This window comes from Lactuca serriola, chromosome 2 (assembly GCF_051521515.1).
Source record: "Lactuca serriola cultivar US96UC23 chromosome 2, Lser_US96UC23_V15, whole genome shotgun sequence".
Classification (NCBI taxonomy): domain Eukaryota; kingdom Viridiplantae; phylum Streptophyta; class Magnoliopsida; order Asterales; family Asteraceae; genus Lactuca; species Lactuca serriola.
In genome coordinates this window covers 57,143,933-57,165,256 of record NC_136409.1, presented here as the reverse complement: position 1 = coordinate 57,165,256, position 21,324 = coordinate 57,143,933, and the positions used below count along the sequence as shown (strand labels likewise).

At 30.8% G+C, this 21,324-nt stretch overlaps 1 protein-coding gene across 1 annotated transcript; it reads left to right on the top strand.

Annotated features, from left to right (window-relative positions):
* Positions 1-8,612: 8,612 nt before the first annotated feature.
* LOC145086266 (disease resistance protein At4g27190-like) lies at positions 8,613-19,335 on the top strand. Its single transcript, XM_079024019.1, has 7 exons — positions 8,613-8,695; positions 10,070-12,795; positions 12,966-13,505; positions 14,006-14,599; positions 15,481-16,167; positions 18,336-19,094; positions 19,194-19,335. Exons 2-7 carry the CDS (start codon positions 10,099-10,101, stop codon positions 19,206-19,208), a joined length of 5,292 nt encoding a protein of 1,763 aa, XP_078880145.1. The 5' UTR covers positions 8,613-8,695; positions 10,070-10,098; the 3' UTR covers positions 19,209-19,335.
* The last annotated feature ends 1,989 nt before the right edge of the window (positions 19,336-21,324 follow it).

The window sequence follows — 21,324 nt, the reverse complement described above, 5'->3', positions numbered from 1 at the left end:
AACATCTGCATCTTCATTTCCCACAACATTCTTTCTTTTCGTTTTTCTTTTCTTCATTCCTTTCTTCTTATCATCTTCCTTTGAAACTTCAATTTTTAAGACTTTACTTTTTTTCCTACCACTTCTTCTTACATTAACATCAACATCAGCTTCACTATCTTCATAATGTTCATCTTTCCTTTTCTTTTTCTTACTTACACTAACACTTGATTCGCCTACAACAAACACAAAATAATATACGCATGATCACTATAATACTACACCAATAAGAATCACGCATAATAACTACAAATGTTTACTGCCTTGAATACTAATGTATTATGTATTGACTACTACATCAAACTGACTAATACATAATAATGTATTATGTATTCTGTAATATGTAACGAGGCCTAAAATACATAATGTATTCTGTATTGACTAATACATCAAATTGAAAATTGATTTTATGAAATATTACATACTTTCATCAAATACTGTTAGTCATGTTAAGATTCAATTCATGCTTAGGGATAACACTACACAAATAAGAATCATGCATATTTGTTTTTTATATGTTTTCAAGTCAGAAAATTTACTATAAGTAAAATATGATGTATTGAATGATTACCTAATATGTTCTTTATTGAATACTAACTCGAATTGTGCATTGCACACTGTCGCACATACTGTGCATTTTGTATTGAAGCATTACATAAGTAATTTAATCTGTGTTGAATACTAAAATAAACTATTAATTAGATAATTAATTCTCATATTAATAATTTAATAAATAATCCTTATTTTTATTTTTTTTAAAAATACTTTTACATTGAAATACTACAAAATAACAAAAACCATAACACTAATAATACAACTTCAGTTAAGAATAATTAATATAAGAAATATATGATGTATTGAATTCTTACATAATGTATTCAAAAACCAAATGTTTTCATTACTGAATACATGTGGAAGCATTGCACACTGTCGCACATGTGCATTCTGTATTGAAGCATTACATATGTAATGTAATCTTTATTGAATAATAAATTAAACTACTAAGTACACGATGAATTCTGTTTTGAATAATTTCATACACAATGCTTATTATTATTATTTTTGAGTACTTTTATTTTGAAATAATAAACAATAATACAAACGATAACACTTATAATAAAACTTCAGTTCGGATTATTTAATCTAAGACATATATGATATATTAAATTCTAAAATAATGTTATCAATATCCAAATGTTTTCACTACAGAACACATGTGCAAGCGTTGCATATTTTTACACAAACTGTATACTCAACTAAGAACATTTTAGTACTAATATATACTTTCTATTAAAATATTATAGAATGTGTTCAACATTGAAAACATGTGGCTAATCATTTAATATTACTCAGATAAAATACAAAACAACATCACGCAGTCAAACAAATACAAAGCTAAAACAATATCAGTCACAGAAGAAGTACCTTTTTCAAATCTCGTTTTCACCTTCTTTTTCGCTAATGGTTCCCTGCTAAGCATCACCACACTAGAACCTCTTGCAACATATGACAATGAAAAATGGTTTAAAATTAGACTATTTATTATTTAATATATAAACCCTTGAAAAACTAGTCATCCATCTAATTAGATTCCATGATTCAACCACAACAACAACCTTAACTATGCTACGATTATAATATCATTATCAACAGGACACAAATCTTCAACCACATAACTATAATACTTGTCATCTTCAACAAAACCCTAAAAAAACAACAAAAATTGGGATATCATGAATTGTCTTCTTCAACAAGGAAAACAACTAGAAACATTATCTTTCTACATTTCTAACCATTTCACGCATATTATATTTGTTTTTAAATACACAAAGCAAACAATCGTCGTATTCATAACAGAAACTAATTTAAAGTTGTATTTGAACATCAATGAGCAAAACTTGAATGAATGTTCACTAAATCGTCGTCATCAAGGTTAATGGCTTCTTCAAAGGTGTTGCTGAACTTATTGCCCTTCATTTTTGACTCAGATCGAAGAGTCCTCATTCTGTGATATGTTGAGCAATCAACTCTTTTTATATTCAACTACCGAATCAGCTTCACCAAAATCACATTCAATGTTGAAATCGGCTAATATCTTCAACAAAAATTGGACGATGCGCACGGATTTGGAAGACGGATTCACCGGTGAAAATTACGAACATAGAAGCCTTTTCCTAAATTATTTAACCTAGCTTTTTACCCAAACGCCCTCAAAACCCCGTCATCCGCTAATTCATTGTATTTTCCATTTTTTTTACCTTTTACTAAATAGGAAAATACCTAATTATCCTATCCATCTATTTAATTAATCTAATGGTTGTAAAGTGTCCTCATGTTCTAACAATAATTGGTGTTTTCACAATAACTATCCCATATATATATATATATATATATATATATATATATATATATATATATATATATATATATATATATATATATATATACTATTTAAGTTTTCTTTTACTTTTTTTCTTTAATTTTTATATTTTCAAAAGTATTTTCCAAGACTACGTAACTATACTAGGCAAAACCGTTGAGTTTTAAATAAGTATATAAAATAACTTATTAAAAGGTTTTTATTCTTTTTATATATAAGCATATTTATAATAAAATAAAATAAAGAAATAAAATATGGTATTTTTCTAATTAGTTTTAAATAAATATATAAAAAATAACTTATTAAATAGTTTTAAGTCTTTTTTAGAACGGAAATATTAAATTTCTTTTTTTTTCTTTTTAGAACGGAAATATTAATTTTCTTTTTTTTTTTAAAACAAAATATTAATATGATAAAATGACTAACTTATCATTCTTTTTCTTCTTTTATTTATTTATTTATTATTATTATTATATAACAATTTTTTTTTATTTTAATAGACGATATTAATAATAGTTGTTATGACGGTATAATAGTTGTTTTTTCTTATAATTAAGATTATTCGTTTAAAAAGTAACAATAAAATCTCTTAAAGCTGAATAAAAAAAGTAAAGAATATAAACAAATGATGTAAACGGAAAACACATAAAATAACATTAAAAAGTTATATTTGATGTTTAATAGTTATCCAAAATTCTATTTTAATTTGTTTATTTGAGGAAAAGATAAAAAAAAATAAAAAAAACATTGTATATTGTGACCGAACAAGACGTAAAAAAAATATTAAATCGTGTATTCGATTAAGACGTCAAAAATATTAAAAGATTTTTAAACTACACAAACAAATATGAATAAATAACAATATGATATATGTAATTTATATAATTAATTTTAAAAAAATAAAAATAATTTTATAAAAAATCTATACAAATTCTATTAAAAATATAAAAAATATATGTTATATAATAATAATAATAATAATAATAATAATAATAATAATAATAAATTGTTAAAAGAAAAAAGAAAAAAAAAAGAAATAATAAGTTATTCTTTTATGTGAAACAAAGGACTAAAACCATAATATCTAGAAACTACAGGGTATAACATATTTATTTGTAAATTTAAGAACCAAAACTATAAATCAGATCAAAACTATTTCTGTAACTTATTTAAAAAAAACATGAAAATAGTTTTGAAAACTAGAAGGTATAATCATTACATTTTTAATGGGGTTTTAAAGGCACCGAGTAAAAACCATCTAACTCAAAACCACCTATAGTAAATCCAATTAAAAATATATTAAAAATGTACGGAATGACCATCCACTTCTTTTCAAATTTATTTTAATGTTCTTTTTAGAGTAAATTATAGAAATGGTTTCGATGTTTTTGTATGATTTATAGTTTTGGTCATTAAATTTAAAAAGTAATAGGTTATATCCCTAAGGTTTATATTACAGATTTTATTATTGTTCATATAAAAAACTAATTTATTATTTCTTTTTCTTTTTTACTTTTTTTTAACAATGTAGTATTATTATTATATAAAAAAATTATTTGTTTTTTATTTTAATAGAACTTATATATTTCTTATAAAATTATTTTTATTTTTTAAATATATATATATATATATATATATATATATATATATTGTTATTTATTCTTACATATATTTATTCATATTAGTTTTTGTGGTTTAAAAATACTTTAATATTTTTGATGTCTTAATCGAATATAAGATTTAATATTTTTTTTTATGTTTTGTTCGGTTTTAAAACCCAATTTCTAGTATATATCCTCATTTCCGCCTCTTCCCTCTTCTGTTTTATTCATCGTCGATTTCGTAGACTCTTGCTCTGATCTCGCCATCATCTTACCTCGTGCCGTCATCGTATCTAGACGAAGCCTTTGCAAGAACAAGTTCGTTGATTTCATAGGTGCATATTAATTAATTTCTTTGTTAATCGATCCCAGCTGAATCACGATAAATTCGGATTTTTTCTTTATGAATTTGGTTATGCTTAATTACTTTCACTCTTTTCATCTATTTATCGTAAATGATAAATTTATTGTTTTTTATGAACAAAATAACGAAATCATGTCGATAAAATGATAATTAATTGTGATAGGTGTTTTCTTTTAATTATCAGGCGAATATCATCTAGATCTTATAGTCGGATATGGAGCTATTCCCGTGATTGTACCTCGGGTAGCGGGTGTTCATACGTTGTTGTACAGTTTAGACCTGCCCTCATCCTCACTCTGATCGTCGGTATTCTCCTCTGATGGCGGACCAGTTTTTCTTTTTTTTTTGGAAAGATTCCCCTGAACTCGTCAAACTGGTTTCTTCCTTCTGCTTCTTACTTTGACTGATTTATTGTAAACCAATTAAGTTTAATTTGATTTGATTTCAATATATAGAATGGATGTTTGGGTTGATTGTTTGACAGAAATCAAACAAATTTTGGATGTGTTTAGGTTTATTGTCTAATTCATTCAAGGTGTAATATTTTTGGTAAATTGGGAATTTGTTCCGATTGTCTAATTTTTACAGGAAATTGAAAGTTGTTTTGATGCACACCAAGTGCTCGCTAAAACGCTTCAACTGAATGGTATTTCTTCGTTATATTATTCTATCAGAAAAGAATTTTTTTATGATAATCATGAACATATTCTGTTAGAATGCCCCGAATTAATATAATCATTGGTAACTGCATTTCAATTCTATCAGAATGGAATCACGAATTCCAATTATGTTGGAATGAAATATGGATATTTTCTCACTAATTTATTCATTGGATTTGTTTCCACAGAAGTTGATGCTTGAAGAACGGACTACGAAATTTAAACGACGCCTCTTAGCAACATTTTTCTTTTAGAATGAATTAGTGTATTTGTTAGATTTTAATGTTTTTTTTCCCGATTTGAAAGTTTTTTAGTTTTATTCTTTAACAATAAATGTAATTCTTAGCAATTGTTACATGTATTCTATAAGAATTAATGTAATTTTTGTCTTAATTCTTCAATTGTTGGTTCGAGAATTTGTTATTCCACAAGAATTTTTTAAAGTCATAATCAAGAAATATGTTCAAAAATATTTTTATTATTTTATGGTTCTAGAATATTATTTTTATTTTTGAACATACTCATAAATATTCTATCAGAATGTCCGAATTAAAAAAACTTATAATTCGTACAATCGGATTTTTAAAATAAATTGAATCTATGATCCTTAAAAATATGCAAATTTCCTTTGTTAAATTTATATTAATTGACTAACATACCCTTCTAGTTAAATTAGATGGTATTTTTGATTATATTTAATTCAATAATATGTATTAAGCAATTTCTTAAAATAAGTAAGATGATTACTTTGAATATAATAAGCCTATATAATAACATAATAATTACTTTGAATATAATAAGCTAAGCCTATATATATATATATATATATATATATATATTTGTATTTTATTTTTATTTATTATATTATAATATTTAAATTAAATTTCTTATAATAAAAATTGATTTGTTATAAATTATTTTTTAATTTTATATATAATTTGTAAATAATAAATTAATTAAAATAGTTAATAAGGGCATAATAGTCTTTTTAGGTTATACAAAGAACAAGCGCACAACAAAAAGTTATAATAAAGACCGTTCGAGGTAAGAAAAGAAGTTAGGGACCAAACTCATATAGATTATCCCAAACCCCACACACACTATATATAAAAAAGTTAATTTCAACCCTTATTACTTCAATTTAGCGCACACACACACACACACATATATATATATATATATATATATATATATATATATATATATATATATATATATATAAAAGGGTTGAAACTAACTTTTTTTTAAATAGAAAAGGATATAAACTAAAAATATATTTAAACTGTAAGGGGTAAAAATGTTAAAATTAATTAACGTTTGATAAATTGATCGGTGGATGAGGTGGGAAGAAAACTGTTCAAATAAAGATGCACTAGATAGTCACGGACAATTAGCATGGGGGCTTAGAGGGGGGCCTAATTTTTTTTATTATATATTTTTATTTAAAAAATACAAAATTATAATAAGGATAAAAACCATTTTTTTTGTTCGTCCTGAGCCTTTAAGAATATTTCATTTTTCAAGACCAGCCCTGACAATTAGAAATATTAATTACTATCACAGGTCCCATCAAATTGGGTTATTTTACCCAAAGTCCAAATGGTTTTGACCCATAAATCGGGTGTCAATAGTAACACCCATTTTTAATATTACTTTAATTGAATTTACTGTCAATGGTTTTGTATAGGTTGTTTTGATTGTATAGGTTGTTTTGACTTTTTATCGGGTGTGTTTAAAATCCCCCAACTAAAAATTAGATCAAAACCACTTCTAAAAAGTCAATATCATCGTTCTACTTAAAACGCAAATTGAAATAACATCTAAACAATATTATAATACTAAACTTTATTTTATATATATTATTTGTTTACATAATCTTTTATCATATCACGCTTTCTTTTTTCTTTTGTGTCTCTCTCTCTTTCTCTCTCTCTCTCTCTCTCTCTCTCTCTCTCTATATATATATATATATATATATATATATATATATATATATATATATATATATAATTTATTATCTTTTGAGTATAAAGAAAAGAAATATGATATTTTTTGTAATTAGTTTAAATAAGTATATGAAAAATAATTTATTAAATAATTTTAAATCTTTTTTAGAACAGATCTTCTTCAATACCATCATTGTATTTTTATTTATCTTGTTAGTTTCATCTCAATATTTTGTTTTTATTTTTTATATTGATTAAGCTCGTATTTATATCCGATAACACTTTATGGGATTAGTCGACGTCTTGACCACACCTAATTGATTAATCTCTACATAGACATTTCATAAAGTTATGATATTTGTCATATATCGACAGTGCCTAGTCTTTTTTCTTTTATTATTATTAACATCAAGAAAAAACATATTAAAAAAGCTCAATTACAACTATATGTGTGTCTACTACTGCCTTTTATTATTATTAAAGACAGTTCACAACTGTTTGGAAATGATGACAAATGAAGGTTGTAATGAAAATTGTAGATTAATACGAACTTAATTGACATAATAATTAAAATAAAATATTAATACGATAAAAAGACTAACTTATCCTTCTTTTCTCTTTTCCGTTTTCTTTTATTATTTATTATTATTATTATTATTATTATTATATAACAATTTTATTTGTTCTTTATTTTAATAGCTGGTATTAATAGTAGTTGTTATGACGATATAATAGTTGTTTTTTCTTATATTTAAGATTATTCGTTTAAAAAATAACAATAAAATCTTTTGAAGCTGAATAAAATATATATATATATATATATATATATATATATATATATATATATATATATATATATATATATATATATATATATATATATATACGAATGATGTAAACGAAAAACACATAAAATAACATTAAATAATTATATTTGATTTTGAATAGTTATCCAGGGTTCTATTTTAATTTGTTTATTCGAGCAAAAGATAAATAAAAAAAACATTGTATATTGTGACCGAACAAGACGTAAAAAAAAATATATCAAAATCATATATTCGACTAAGACGTTAAAAATATTATGAGATTTTTAAACTACAAAAACAAATATGAATAAATAAATGTAAGAATAAATAACAATATGATATATGTAATTTATATAATTAATTTAAAAAATAAAAATAATTTTATAAAAAATCCATAAAAATTCTATTAAAATAAAAAACAAATAAAATTATTATATAATAATAATAATAAATTATTAAAAAAAAAGAAATAATAAATTATTTTTTTATATGAAACAATAACTAAAACCGTAATATTTATAAACTACAGGGATATTACATATTAATTTGTAAATTTAGAAATCAAAACTATAAATCAATCGAAACACAAATCAAAACAAAAGGACCATTTCTGTAATGGACTTAAAAAAACATAAAAATGGTTTTCAAAGGAGACATGGTGTCAGTATATACGATCATTATATTTTTAATATTATTTTAATTGAATTTACCGTCAATGGTTTTGTGCAGGTGCTTTTGATTTTTATCGGGTGTGTTTAGAATCTCCCATGAAACGAGGTTATTATTAACGTGTACTGTGTAACTATATAGACGCTTCATTATGGTCTTTGACAGTTCACACTGAATCCTTTCACTAAAAGTCAAAACAAAGCAGCAGCAGCAGCTATAGATCAAAGCCTGGTACGTTTTTCTTAACTTTTTTTTTTCTCTGTGTATACGAATCTATCAAAAGTTTTTGTTGTTTTTCTTTTTAAATCTATGGATCTGGAAATCACGTTTGCTTTGCTGCTGATTGTGGGATTGTTGGTGTATGTTGTTTAGTTAAAATCAACTGAAATGTTGTAATGAATCGACAATACATTTTCATTTTCACTAGTTTGAATATATAACGACGTTACGGAGGAATGATTATCAGCTAGAGATCGATGTTAAAGTCGACCATCAACAATGTTGTTTCACTTTCCTATTTATGTTTTTCCTAGATGCAGGGTAGTCGTATGTTTAGAAAAAGTAAATATTTTGAATCAACTACTCTCACTTGAACACACACACACACACACTTAAAAACAAAGGCATCAGATCACTTGGTTCAAGAAGTTTTGTGGTAGGTCTTAACCAAGATAAATGGGTGTTTTTGGGGACTCTAAACTATGTTGAAGATACTTATATAGATCTGGTTAATTCAGTAAAATTAGGAAGAGGGGTATTTTCGGAACATTTTTTAAACATCAGTTTTGTTTCTGGTATTTGTGTTTGGGTCAAACCTTTTTTTGTTTTAGTATAAATAAGGCTTGTAATTCATTAAGAACTCAGTTTTCTTCCAACAGTATACTTAGGTTCCAAGTAATTGTCAATTCCCCTGTTCGTGTTCTTTCTTATTCCTTTGTTTATACTCTTTTTGTTAAGTTGGTGCACAAAGATCGAGGCGTGAAGCAGTTCCTTTTGATTACATATATTAATATATTACATGTATAGTAATAAAAAATTACATAGTCAAAAGATAGAAAACTTACGGTATGGAATCATATATGATGTATAATTATTGAGGGTATATTGGTCGTTTTGCTGTTTTATGTTCTGGGAGTTAAGAATTGTGTCATGGCTTGTGTTTTTACGTGGAAATGTTATTTTGTTCGTTTTTCTAACTTTATAAATGATTGATGTGTTGAATATGATTACAAAATCTCTTTATTATAGAAATGTCATCTATATACAAAGAAATTTTTGCTGCTATAAATATAATTGGGTAGAGTTTTTAACTTCTTATTACAACATTCTAATTTGAAAAACCGACCCAATTATAGCAATGCTATAATGTGCCAATATAATTGGGTAGAATCCATGGTTATGAGAACTATCTTCGTCTTCTCATACAAGGTATCCACATCTTGCAGGAAAAACTTTGAGTACTATTTACTTATGGCTGGTAGATGATATTTAAAACAAGATAGTTCTGCAAATTATTAATGAAAATATGAACGGACAAAAAAGTAAGCTAATTGACAACCTGTAACAATTTCATCCCCTTTCTAATTTGTTACACATGCTTTGCAGGTGTCACTAAAAAGCTAGAATATTGGAAAATGGAGGTTGTATCTGCAATAATTAGTCCTATTGTTGAATCATTAATGTGTCCTGTAAAAAAACAGCTGGGATATATCTTTTCCTTCACAAAACATGTAAGGAACATGAATACTATAATGAAGCAACTGGATGGTACAATACTTGATGTCAAAAAGCACATGGAAAGAAACAACATTAGTAATCTGGAGATACCTGCTCGTATACCTAGTTGGTTGGAAGAAGTCGAAAAGACCCAAGAAAAAGCTCAAACCATTTCAATTAATGGGAATGGATGTTTTAACTTGAAAATGAGGCATCAAGTAGGAAGGAATGCATTCAAGATCATAGAGGAGATGAAAAGTTTTATTGATGAAAACAATAAGATAACTTGGAGTGATGCTCAAAGACCTCTTGGGAAAGTGAACTCGAAAATCGCATCTAGTTCTGCACCTTTGGATGGTGATGCCCAAAATCATTTCAAATCAAGAGAGAGGACCTTCAAGGATGCGCTCGGGTTTCTTCAACAAGATCACAAGAGCCAAGTGATAGCCCTATGTGGAATGGGAGGTGTGGGGAAAACCACTATGATGGAACAAGTGAAAAAGGCTGCAGAAGATAAGAAAATGTTTGATTATGTTGTGAAGGTGGTTATTGGGCAACAAATTAACATGTTTTCTATTCAGCAAGCTATAGCAGAATATATGGGTCAATCCCTCACTGAAACGAGTAAAACAGCAAGAGCAGATCGTCTTCGTATAACATTTGGGAACCTTCCAGAAGGTAAAAGAAAGGTTTTAGTGATATTTGATGATGTATGGGAGACTATTGAACTCAAAGATATTGGACTGAGTCTTTTGCCCAATGGCTTCAAGTTGTTGCTGACATCACGAAATGAAAATATTTGCAAACAAATTGCAGTAGAAGCTAATTCGGATTCGACACTAGTTCGAGTGGATGTGATGGAGGAGCTTGAAGCACATAATTTCTTTTGGCAAATCATAGGAGTTTCAAAACAACATGATATGGAGCTGAATCAAATAGGAAGTGAAATTGTGAGAAGATGTGGTTTTTTGCCCCTTGCCATTAAACTCATCGCCAAAACCCTTCAATTTCATGAAGTTTTTGCATGGAGAGATACTTTTCAACGGTTGAAGAAGAAGAATCTTGATGAGAATGTGCAAGAAGTTATTAAGATAAGCTATAATTATATAAAAACAGAGGAGGAAAAGGTGATTTTTCTTCTGTGTGGCTTGTTTCCTGATGACTTTAATATTCCAATCGAGGAACTCACAAGATATGCATGGGGCCTACAGTTATTAAGTGAAGTATTTACTTTGGGAGAGGCTAGAGACAGGACAAAAACATGTGTGCAGAATCTTAGAAATGCAAATTTATTGATGGATAGCGATTGCATTGGGTGTGTCAAAATGCATGATCTTGTGCTTGCTTTTGTGTTAAGTAGAGTTTCTAAAGGTGACCAAGCATGGATAATCAACCATGGTGATATTTTAAAGTGGAGTAGAGCTGAAGTGGAAGATTCTTGCAAAAGAGTTTCTATTACTTGCACAGGAATGTCTGAGTTTCCTGGTGACTCTGAGTACCCAAACCTGTCACTTTTGAGACTTATGAATGGAGATAAGTCGCTTAAGTTTTCTCAAGGTTTTTATGAAAGAATGGAAAATCTTGAAGTTGTAGCATATGAAAAAATTCAGTATCCATTGCTTCCCAGATCACTTGAATGCTCCACCAAGCTACGAACACTCATTCTCCATCAGTGCTTATTGATGTTTGATTGCTCTGCTATTGGTGAACTCTTGAATCTGGAAGTGCTTAGTTTTGCTCATTGTGGCATCAAAAAGTTACCATCCACAATCGCAAAGTTGAAGAAGCTAAAGCTTCTGGATTTGACAGGGTGTCTTAATCTTCGTATTGATGACGGTGTCTTGAAGAATTTAGTCGAGCTTGAAGAGCTTTATATGAGAGTTGCGTGTGGAAAGGCTATTTGCTTCACAGACAACAATCGTGCTGAATTAGCAGAGCTTTCAAAGCACCTTTCGGCATTAGAAGTTGAGTTCTTTGACAACAAGGATACGCCCGAGAATATGGTGTTTACTAAACTTAAAAGGTTCAGGATCTGTATGGGATGTGGTTTAGAATACAATACTCGCAAAAATATGCATTCATTTGAAAACACGTTGAGGTTGGTGACTAACAAAAATGAGCTATTGGAATCTGGAATGAATGAGTTGTTTGAGAAAACTGAGGTGCTTTATTTGGAGGTGGATGGTATGAATGATCTTGAAGAAGTTTTAGTGCAATCAGTTCATCTTCCTCGACAGGCATTTAATAATCTAAGAGCCCTTGATGTTATCAAGTGTGCAAACTTAAGATACCTCTTCACAGTCCCTATTGCAAATGGTTTGATGAAGCTTGAGCGCCTCACCGTTTCACAATGCTCTGTTCTGGAAGTACTTGCACATAGTGAGAATGGTGGAGATGGGGTAATCAAGTTTCAGGGGCTAAAGTTTCTATCTTTGAAGAAGCTACCAGAGTTGATAGGTTTTAGCAACATTGATATTGTTATTGAGCTACCACAGCTGCTGGAGTTGAGACTTGAAGGCCTTCCTAATTTCACAAGTATTTATCCTCAGAAAACATCTGCAACATCTTCTATGTCCAGTAATGTCTCTGCAATTCAACCTTTCTTTAACAAACAGGTACCTCTATATTATTTAGGATTTATGTTGACAGTTTCATAGATAGATAGTCTTGTAATCGAAGTCTGTATTGATTGGATTGTGATTTGTGAATTTGTGATCCCCGAAACAAACTATTTTAAATTTGATTTCACTACTGATTATCAACATGTGTCTTAATTTTTGTGCAGATGCTGATTCCTAAGTTAGAGATGTTGCAAATTCATGGTATGGATGAGCTGAAAGAGATATGGGCTTATCAATTTAGTATTAGTGACGAAGTTAATGCCTGCATGTTGACAAAGATTGAAGTGAAGGAATGTGATAATCTTGTGAATTTGTTTCCAACCAATCCCATGTCTTTGCTTGGTCGTCTGGAAGAGCTTCATGTTTCTGAATGTGGAAGCATTGAAGTCTTATTTGACATGGACGTGAGTTGTATTGGTGAAATTGAAGAATTCGGTAGCAAGTTGAAACACATTAAAGTATATAGGTTGGATAAGCTAAGAGAGTTGTGGAGGATGAAAGGGGAAAGTAGCTTTGATATCCTCATTCATACCTTTCAAGCTGTTGAAAATATAGAAATAAGAAGGTGTGAGAGGTTTGTAAATGTATTCACACCTGCTGTCTCCAAATATGATGTGAGAACACTTATGAATGTGAGTATAGATGGTAGGAGACCTTGTGAATCAAGCAGGAGAAACATTCAATTTGCTCAGAAAAGCCAGGAGGTATGTGATTTAATTGAGCTTACTATTTCTATTTTTATTTTCATGTTAGAGCACTTATGTATATGTGTCTTTATATACATATACATATCACACTACAACAAATCAATCCGTTCTACACAATTCTTTGGATGTGTTCACACTTTAAAGTGCAATAAGATTATTTCTAAATCTTTACACTTCAACATGTGATAAAAAAAAAAAAAAAAAGTTAAAACTCCGAATTTAGAAACACGGACAAATTACCTATATCACTACAACACTTTTAAGGTTGGAAAAGTAGGCTATATTTCCCACATTGCTAAGTGTGGATCTGTTTTAACCTTTGTATTATTAATTACATATTTATAAGCAAGTTAATGCGGACCAAAATTTCTAAACAATTTAATGGACCTCAACCCAAAAAAAAAAAACACAGGGACCAATTTTGTAATTCAGTGTGAAAAATATCATTTTTACGTATAGGAGATTTGTAATTATATTTGTTGTTGAGATATCTGCAGCTTAATGTTATATCCAAGGCAGAGGTGAATAATAATATTCGTGACGTTGAATCCGCAATTCATCCCATACCTTTTCTTAGTCACCTTGAAAGACTTAATGTAGAGGGCTGTGAGGATGTTGAAGTGGTGTTTGAGATAGAGAGTTCCAATAACAGCAACAACACAGATTTCACAACAACTCCGCATAAATATAATCATCAACCACCACTACTACTTCCCTCCCTCAAGGTTTTAGATTTACAATATATGGAGAGTATGAGTGATGTGTGGAAGTGCAATTGGAAGAAACTTGTAATTCCTCAAAACCAATCACAATCCTACTCATTCCACAACCTCACACGAATAAACATGGGTTTCTGCAATAGCATAAAGTACTTATTTTCACCTCTCATGGGCAAACTTCTTCCCAACTTAAAGGAGGTCCGCATAATTTTTTGTGATGGTATTGAAGAAGTTGTTTCAAGTAGAGATATTAATGATGAAAATGAAGAAATAATATCTTCTACTCACACAAACACCATCTCCTCCTTCCCTCTTCTTGAGATGTTCGCCCTTGGGGCTCTGCCACGCCTCAAGAGTATCGATCAGTTCCAGGTATATATGATTTCTTTTAAGTGGTTCCTTTACATATTCAGTTATTTGTTTTATTTCTTTTTTTAATATTCTCTTCTCCATTAGTTGCGTGATGTAACTCCATAAGCTAATACTTCTGAAGGTTGAAAGACAAAAATAAATAACGACATGCATAATATTTAATGGTTTTTTTTTTATTTAAATCGATTTATGATAAGACCAGATTGTGAGGGAGTGAAAAAAATTGTTGATGCATGTATAATAAACAAATAAGTCCAAGTCTGTTCATTTTCAAGTTTTAATTTGAATAAATGCTAATTAGTTGTATTAATTAGCACCCTGGCAGTTCTGCTTTTTCTTGTTTCTATTTCCTTTTTTTTTTAGATGTTCATAATCTCCTATAAGCCTATATAAGGCCACTTTTATGATTGATTTAGTGTGCTTTTTCTTTCATCCACAATCTACTTGTTCTTTCTTTCATCCATAATTGGAAATATTCTATGCTGACCACTTTGACCTGATATAGCAGGTTAAAGAAATTTTGTCAAAGTTGAGTGGCTTTAGTGAAATGAAGTGGACTAAACTTTGACAACCTTTTCAATTATGACCCACTTTAACCTGCTATATTAGGTCAAATTTGTCGAAATAGAAAGAAATTTCAAACGTTGGTACGTTTGATGTGCTAAAACTGAAATGGAGTTGTTAAACTGCAAAAAACAAATTGGCCGAAATATTGTGATTTTTCTGTATATTGCCCTTTTGTAGTTCAACTTACATTGTTGACGTTACTGAACATTTCTAGAAACAAATATTGTGTTAAATTGTAGTGTGTATGTGTGTAGCAAACAGCTAAGCTTTGTTAATTGAATCAGTTCCATTGATTTTTGCATGTGTTGTTGTAGTGTTCTCAAGTCGATGTTGCTTCTTGGTTCTTATGCCAATACTCCAAAAAGATTTCTATAAGTTATTGCTATGCCTTGTCAAGAGTGTTTCCATCTTATGTAGTGGGACAATTGAATAAACTTGAAGAGTTGAGAATATCAGAATGTGGGTCAATTGTGGAGATATTTGAAATTGAAGGGGCCAACAGCAATGGTGTTGATAGTATTACTAATGTTGGTGATGGAAGTGATGCAATCACCATCCCCAGGTCGGCAAATATGACTTTTCTTCAATTGCCCAACCTAACAATATTGTATATACATAAATGTGAAGTTTTAGAATATATATTCACAAGTTCGACACTTGAAAGCTTCAAGCAACTCAAAGAATTGACTGTAATAAAATGCAAGGCAATGCAAGTGATTGTGAAGGAAGATGGAGAGCACATAGAAAAATCTAAGTCTATAATAGTCTTCCCACGTCTCAAGTCCCTTAAACTAACAGATTTACCAGATCTCAAGGGTTTCTTCTTGGGGATGAATGAGTTCAGGTGGCCAGTATTGGAAAAGGTTAAGATTTATGGCTGCCCGCAAATGATGAGTTTCACATCTGGTCACTCAAAGGCTTCGAAGCTCAACTACATACATACAGGATTAGGCAAGCATAGTCTTGATCAATGTGGCCTCAACTTCCATTTGACCAATGAGGTATGTTGTTACTTTACTTCAACATTTAACCACATGTCAACATGTAGTTTTATTATGTTTTAAGATATTTGCATACAAATTTAGGAAACACAAAGCAAAACCAAGTGAAGATACATAACCACTTCCCGATTTTTGTATGTATAAAAAGTTACCAAAGTATGCAACATTCCTAAGATATTAACCTGTCTCTTATGTTATGAAAGATGTTATATTCGATCATTCCTTAGTTAACCACTTAATATACAAATCAAGTTAGATGAACTAAAGACAGGCCCAATTGACCCACTAACTGTGAGTGGTTTTTGACCATGTCGAAAGATGAAAAATACAATAACTTAATTATCTTTTTTCCTAATAAAATCGGATGTAAACATTCAGTAGATGAACACAACTAGAAATAAACAAGTACATGGATAATTACTTTTTTGAAGTTTCCAAAATACTTAGGGTGCGTGTTGTTGTGGAAATTTTGGCCGTTTTCAGGAAAAATTTTCCAAGAAAAATGAGAATTTTGAAAACGCGTTTAGTTCGTCTATTTTTCTAAATCTTTCATGGAAAATGAAAATTTTCTGTTTTTTAAAATTACAAACAAGTTGGACATTTTTAGAAAACCAATAACCATTGTTTTTCATATTTTTTTAATTCAATTTTTTTTCTAAAATATAAACATATACCCACCATCACTCCATCCACCTCTACCTACCCACCCCCAAGCCCCCCCCCCCCCCCACACACACACACACAAACACCCCATACACCCACAAACCCCACCCACCTATGCTCAAACCCCCACAAACACACACACACACACACACCCATAAACATACACCCACCCCTACAAACACACATACACCCACACCCACAAACACACTCACACACACACACCCACACACACCCCACCCCACCCCCGCAAACACACACAGACACACCCACCCATCCAATACCACTACCACAATCATCAACCTATAATCACCATCATTAGCACCACTACCCCATCACCAGCACCACCACTATCACAATTGCTTTCGCCATCACCACTGCCATAATTGTTGTCGCCACCACCACCACCGTCGACCTGCTACCGCCACCACCCCCACCCACCACCGCTACCATTTTCTAAAAATCAAAACCGTAAGAAAAATACACATCTAAACACGTTTTCTAATTTTCTAAAACTAAAAATGAAAATGAATAAGTTTTAACTAAACGCACTCACTCCTACCCCACCCACCTACCCCTACATTAACACCCCCAACCGACCACACCCCTACCCACCTACTCCCAAGCCCACCCCACAAACACACACACACACACATCCTCACCCCCATCCATACAAACACACATACACACACAAACACACATCCATCTCCACCTCGACCCCGACCCCCACCCCCATACACACACACACACTCACCCCCACAAACAAACGCGCACACACACCAACCCCCACAAACACACACTCATCCCCACTCCCATCCCCCACAAACACACATATACACACACACCCACCCCCACCCACAAACACACATATACACCCACCCCCACAAATACACCCACCCACAAAACAGACATACACACCCAACACCACTACCACAATCACCAACCTACCATCACCACCACCACTACCCCATCACCAGCAGCACTACCACCGCTGCCACCATCACCACCACTGCCACAATTGCCACCGCCACCACCACCACTGCTGCCACCACCACCACCATCACCGTCGTCATCATCGACTGCACCACTGCCCCTCGCCGTCGTCCCCACCAGTGCTGCCGCCCCACCCCCACCCTACCACCACTACCGTTCTCTAAAAATGAAAACGGATAGAAAAATACAAATCTAAACACGTTTTCTAATTTTCTAAAACGGAAAATGAAAAATGAATAAGTTTTAACTAACCGCGTTTTCTAAATTTTCCAATGAAAACCGAAAACGGAAAACGAAAACTGAAAAGGGAAAACGAAAAAAAGAAAAGGAAAACTGTTTTTTCGTAACTAAACGCAACCTATCTTTTACATTTTATTTCTTTTCTATTTAAAATGACTCGACACATTGAATAATAATAGAACTTGCAACCCTTTAATATGTTTGTATACTAAATGTATTTTTTTGTTTATAATTGTCAGTGTTTGTGATGATCTATGTTTCTAATTTCTTATCAGACTCAACTCTCAATGTGCTCTACTCCAGCTATGATAAAGCTAGTTCAGTTCCCTTGGTCCTTTTCAAATTTAGTTGAAGTAGATGCACAAAAGAGTGACATATTGTTGAAAAGCAGCATAGTTTTTCCATGTAAGGAGTTGCTTAATTTGAAGAATCTTGAAAAGCTTTCTATTACCAATGCCTATCAATCTGTAGTAGAGGAGGTATTTGAAGTAACAAACGATGATGTGAATATTGGAACACAATCTGTTGTGGCATTTCAGAAGCTAAAAGAGGTGACTTTGGGTGGAATAAGTAATTTGAAGCATATGTGGAAGAGCCATAGGTGGATAGTGTTGAACTTTCCAAACCTTACAAAGGTGTCGATTGTAGATTGTAATCTTCTTGGACACGTTTTCAGTAGTTGCATGGTTGGCAGTCTATTGCAGCTCCAAGAGCTAATTATAAGTGAGTGCAAGAGTATGGATGTGATTGTCAAGCAAGTTGAAGATTCTGAAACTAGACCGACCGAGGTTGTGTTCCCTTGTCTAAAAACCATCACACTTCATGAGCTTCCAAATCTCAAGGGATTTTGCTTGGGGAAGGAGGCTTTTCAATGGCCATCGTTAGATACTTTGAAAATCAAAGATTGTCCGGAAATAATAGTTTTCACAAATGGTCAATCAACTACTCCGGAGCTGAAGTTAATAGATACAACTTTTGGATTGTGTCATACAACGGAAGACCCAAACTCCTTTATAAAGACCTATCAACAAGAGGTATGTGGTGTCTCCTTTGGTTATTATTGATAGATTAATGTTTTCTCCAACAAAAAACTTTACATTACTCTCCAATTTACAAGTTGTAATCTCCTACAGGGATGGCAGTTCTAGAGAAACATCAAATTCACACGTGCAGTTTGGTGTATTTTCAAGTTTGCTATATAACACTTAGTTTCCTTTGTCCTAATCATGTACATGTTTCTCTACCTTATTATCTGATTGAATCGACTTCTTGTCAGAGTTTCTTATGCTTAATATTTCAATTCAAATTATCGAACTTCTAGTATCATGTAATCTCATGTATTTGATTAATCTGTGACCAACGTAGCTATATTTATGCAAGTTTTTCTTGATTGGTTTGTACATATTCCACTATTTTAAATAGTGCATAAAATTTTGGGGGATGAAGGTGCATTGAATAATAATCCATTGATGAAACTTTCTTAGCTCATACTGGGCAAGAAACAAAAGAAAAGGAGCGAACCTAATTTGCTATAACATAAAACTTCCAGTAATTCAACACATCTGTGCTCTTAATTTTTATTAACACCAAGTGTTTGATAAAATTCTTCCATGAAAAAAGATCCCTAAAGTTTTGGCTCCTCTTTTAAGTTGAGTGTATTAAACTATTAATGTTTGTTTTGTATATGAGCACTTCATTCTTGAAGAAGCGAGTCCATTTCTCTCTTGTAAGTTGAGTGTGTCACCCAAGGATGTTTTCTTTGCAAAGATCATAGGCAATGTATAACATCATCATAACATTATCCAAACTCTGAAATAAAAACAATAAAATTTGGTTACAGATCTTTTGTTCGATGCAGGCTTTCATCGCCCTATTCAATCAATCTAAATTACAATGATGCTACTCTTGAATCCCTCTCTGAATCATCCATAATCAACTCGAAGCTTCACACTAATTCCTTTTCTTCCCCTTGAAAACTAGTATATGACATCTTGTTGCACATATGGGAAAGAAGTGGAGATCAAGAAATATGGAGTACAAAAGCTATTTGCGTATTTAGTACGACTTTCTGCCATTTCTGTAAGACTATGCGGAGTGGGTGCAGTTTCCACTGTGGTTTGTGACCGTGTCAATGGAGAACACCGCCCCTAGCATGCAGTTTAAACCGCACTCCCTTCCCCCACGGCTGTTTATTACCACATTCTTTTCTCTCTCTCTCTTCTTATTTTTAGTTTGGGTTGTTTTAAAATTCCTAAATGGACTATGCATGGGCTACAAAAACACACACATACAATTGAAACAAATCCAGGGAGTATTTCTATTTTCTTGTGCTTTGTTTTTTTATTTATTTTTTTTGTTAATTTAAATTATTCTAGTATATTGAACATGACAAGTATTGAGGTTATGCTTTTTATTAAAAATAAATTGTTTTATAAAATTAAAAAAATATATGTTTGCCATTGTTCCCACTGGCACTTTAATTAATAAAGTTTTTTTTTTCCTTTGTAAGTTATTTTATTTGAGTTTATTTTATAAGTTATTTTAATCGTTTCATGTGTGTGTGTTTTTTTTAAGTTTGCAGTATTTTTTTTTAAATTTCATTTTTTTTTAAATTTTATTTTAAGCAATGCAATGCAATATTTTTTTATTTTGAAGTAATTAAATTTTATGTTTTTTTTTTTAATTAAAAATGAAGTCATATCTAATTTAAATCCTTAAAAAAATATGGCACCACTCCTTAGGTGTGACAAGGAACCATACTTTTGTGGTAAAAGCTGACATGGTGCTTACGTGGCAATGAAGGGAGTGCGGTTTCTGTGGCACCACTCCCTCCAGGCTAATGACTGATTCGTCCAATATAAAGTTTAAAAACAAGATATTATCAATTGAAAACTAAGTATATAACATCTTGTCGCACATTTGATGTATTGACTATTGAGGATATATTGGTCTTTTGCTGGTGATGAGAATTGAGAACTGTTAATTCAACACGCACCTACTCCAAGGGCATTATTGGTATATTCTAGAAGTTCAAAAGGTGGGGGACCAAAGGATATTCGGTTAGAGGAGAGAGAATGGAGAATAAAAGGGGAATCAGACGTTAGCTGACGTAGGGAGAGTTTCACTTTCATTCATAGTGTGTAAGGCTCATTGCACTGTTTCATTCATCATGCTTTCAAAACTTCCAATTTTTTTTTTTCCTATTTGGAAATTATACTTTGGAAATCCTCCCCAGTTGTAGCAGTGAAAATTGTTTTTGGTTTT

Excerpts from the sequence above, each read along its gene's own strand:
- LOC145086266 (XM_079024019.1), top strand. The coding sequence starts at position 10,099 with ATGGAGGTTGTATCTGCAATAATTAGTCCTATTGTTGAATCATTAATG. Across the intron at positions 14,600-15,480 it reads AGAGTATCGATCAGTTCCAG|TGTTCTCAAGTCGATGTTGC; the intron begins GTATATATGATT and ends GTGTTGTTGTAG. Across the intron at positions 16,168-18,335 it reads ACTTCCATTTGACCAATGAG|ACTCAACTCTCAATGTGCTC; the intron begins GTATGTTGTTAC and ends ATTTCTTATCAG.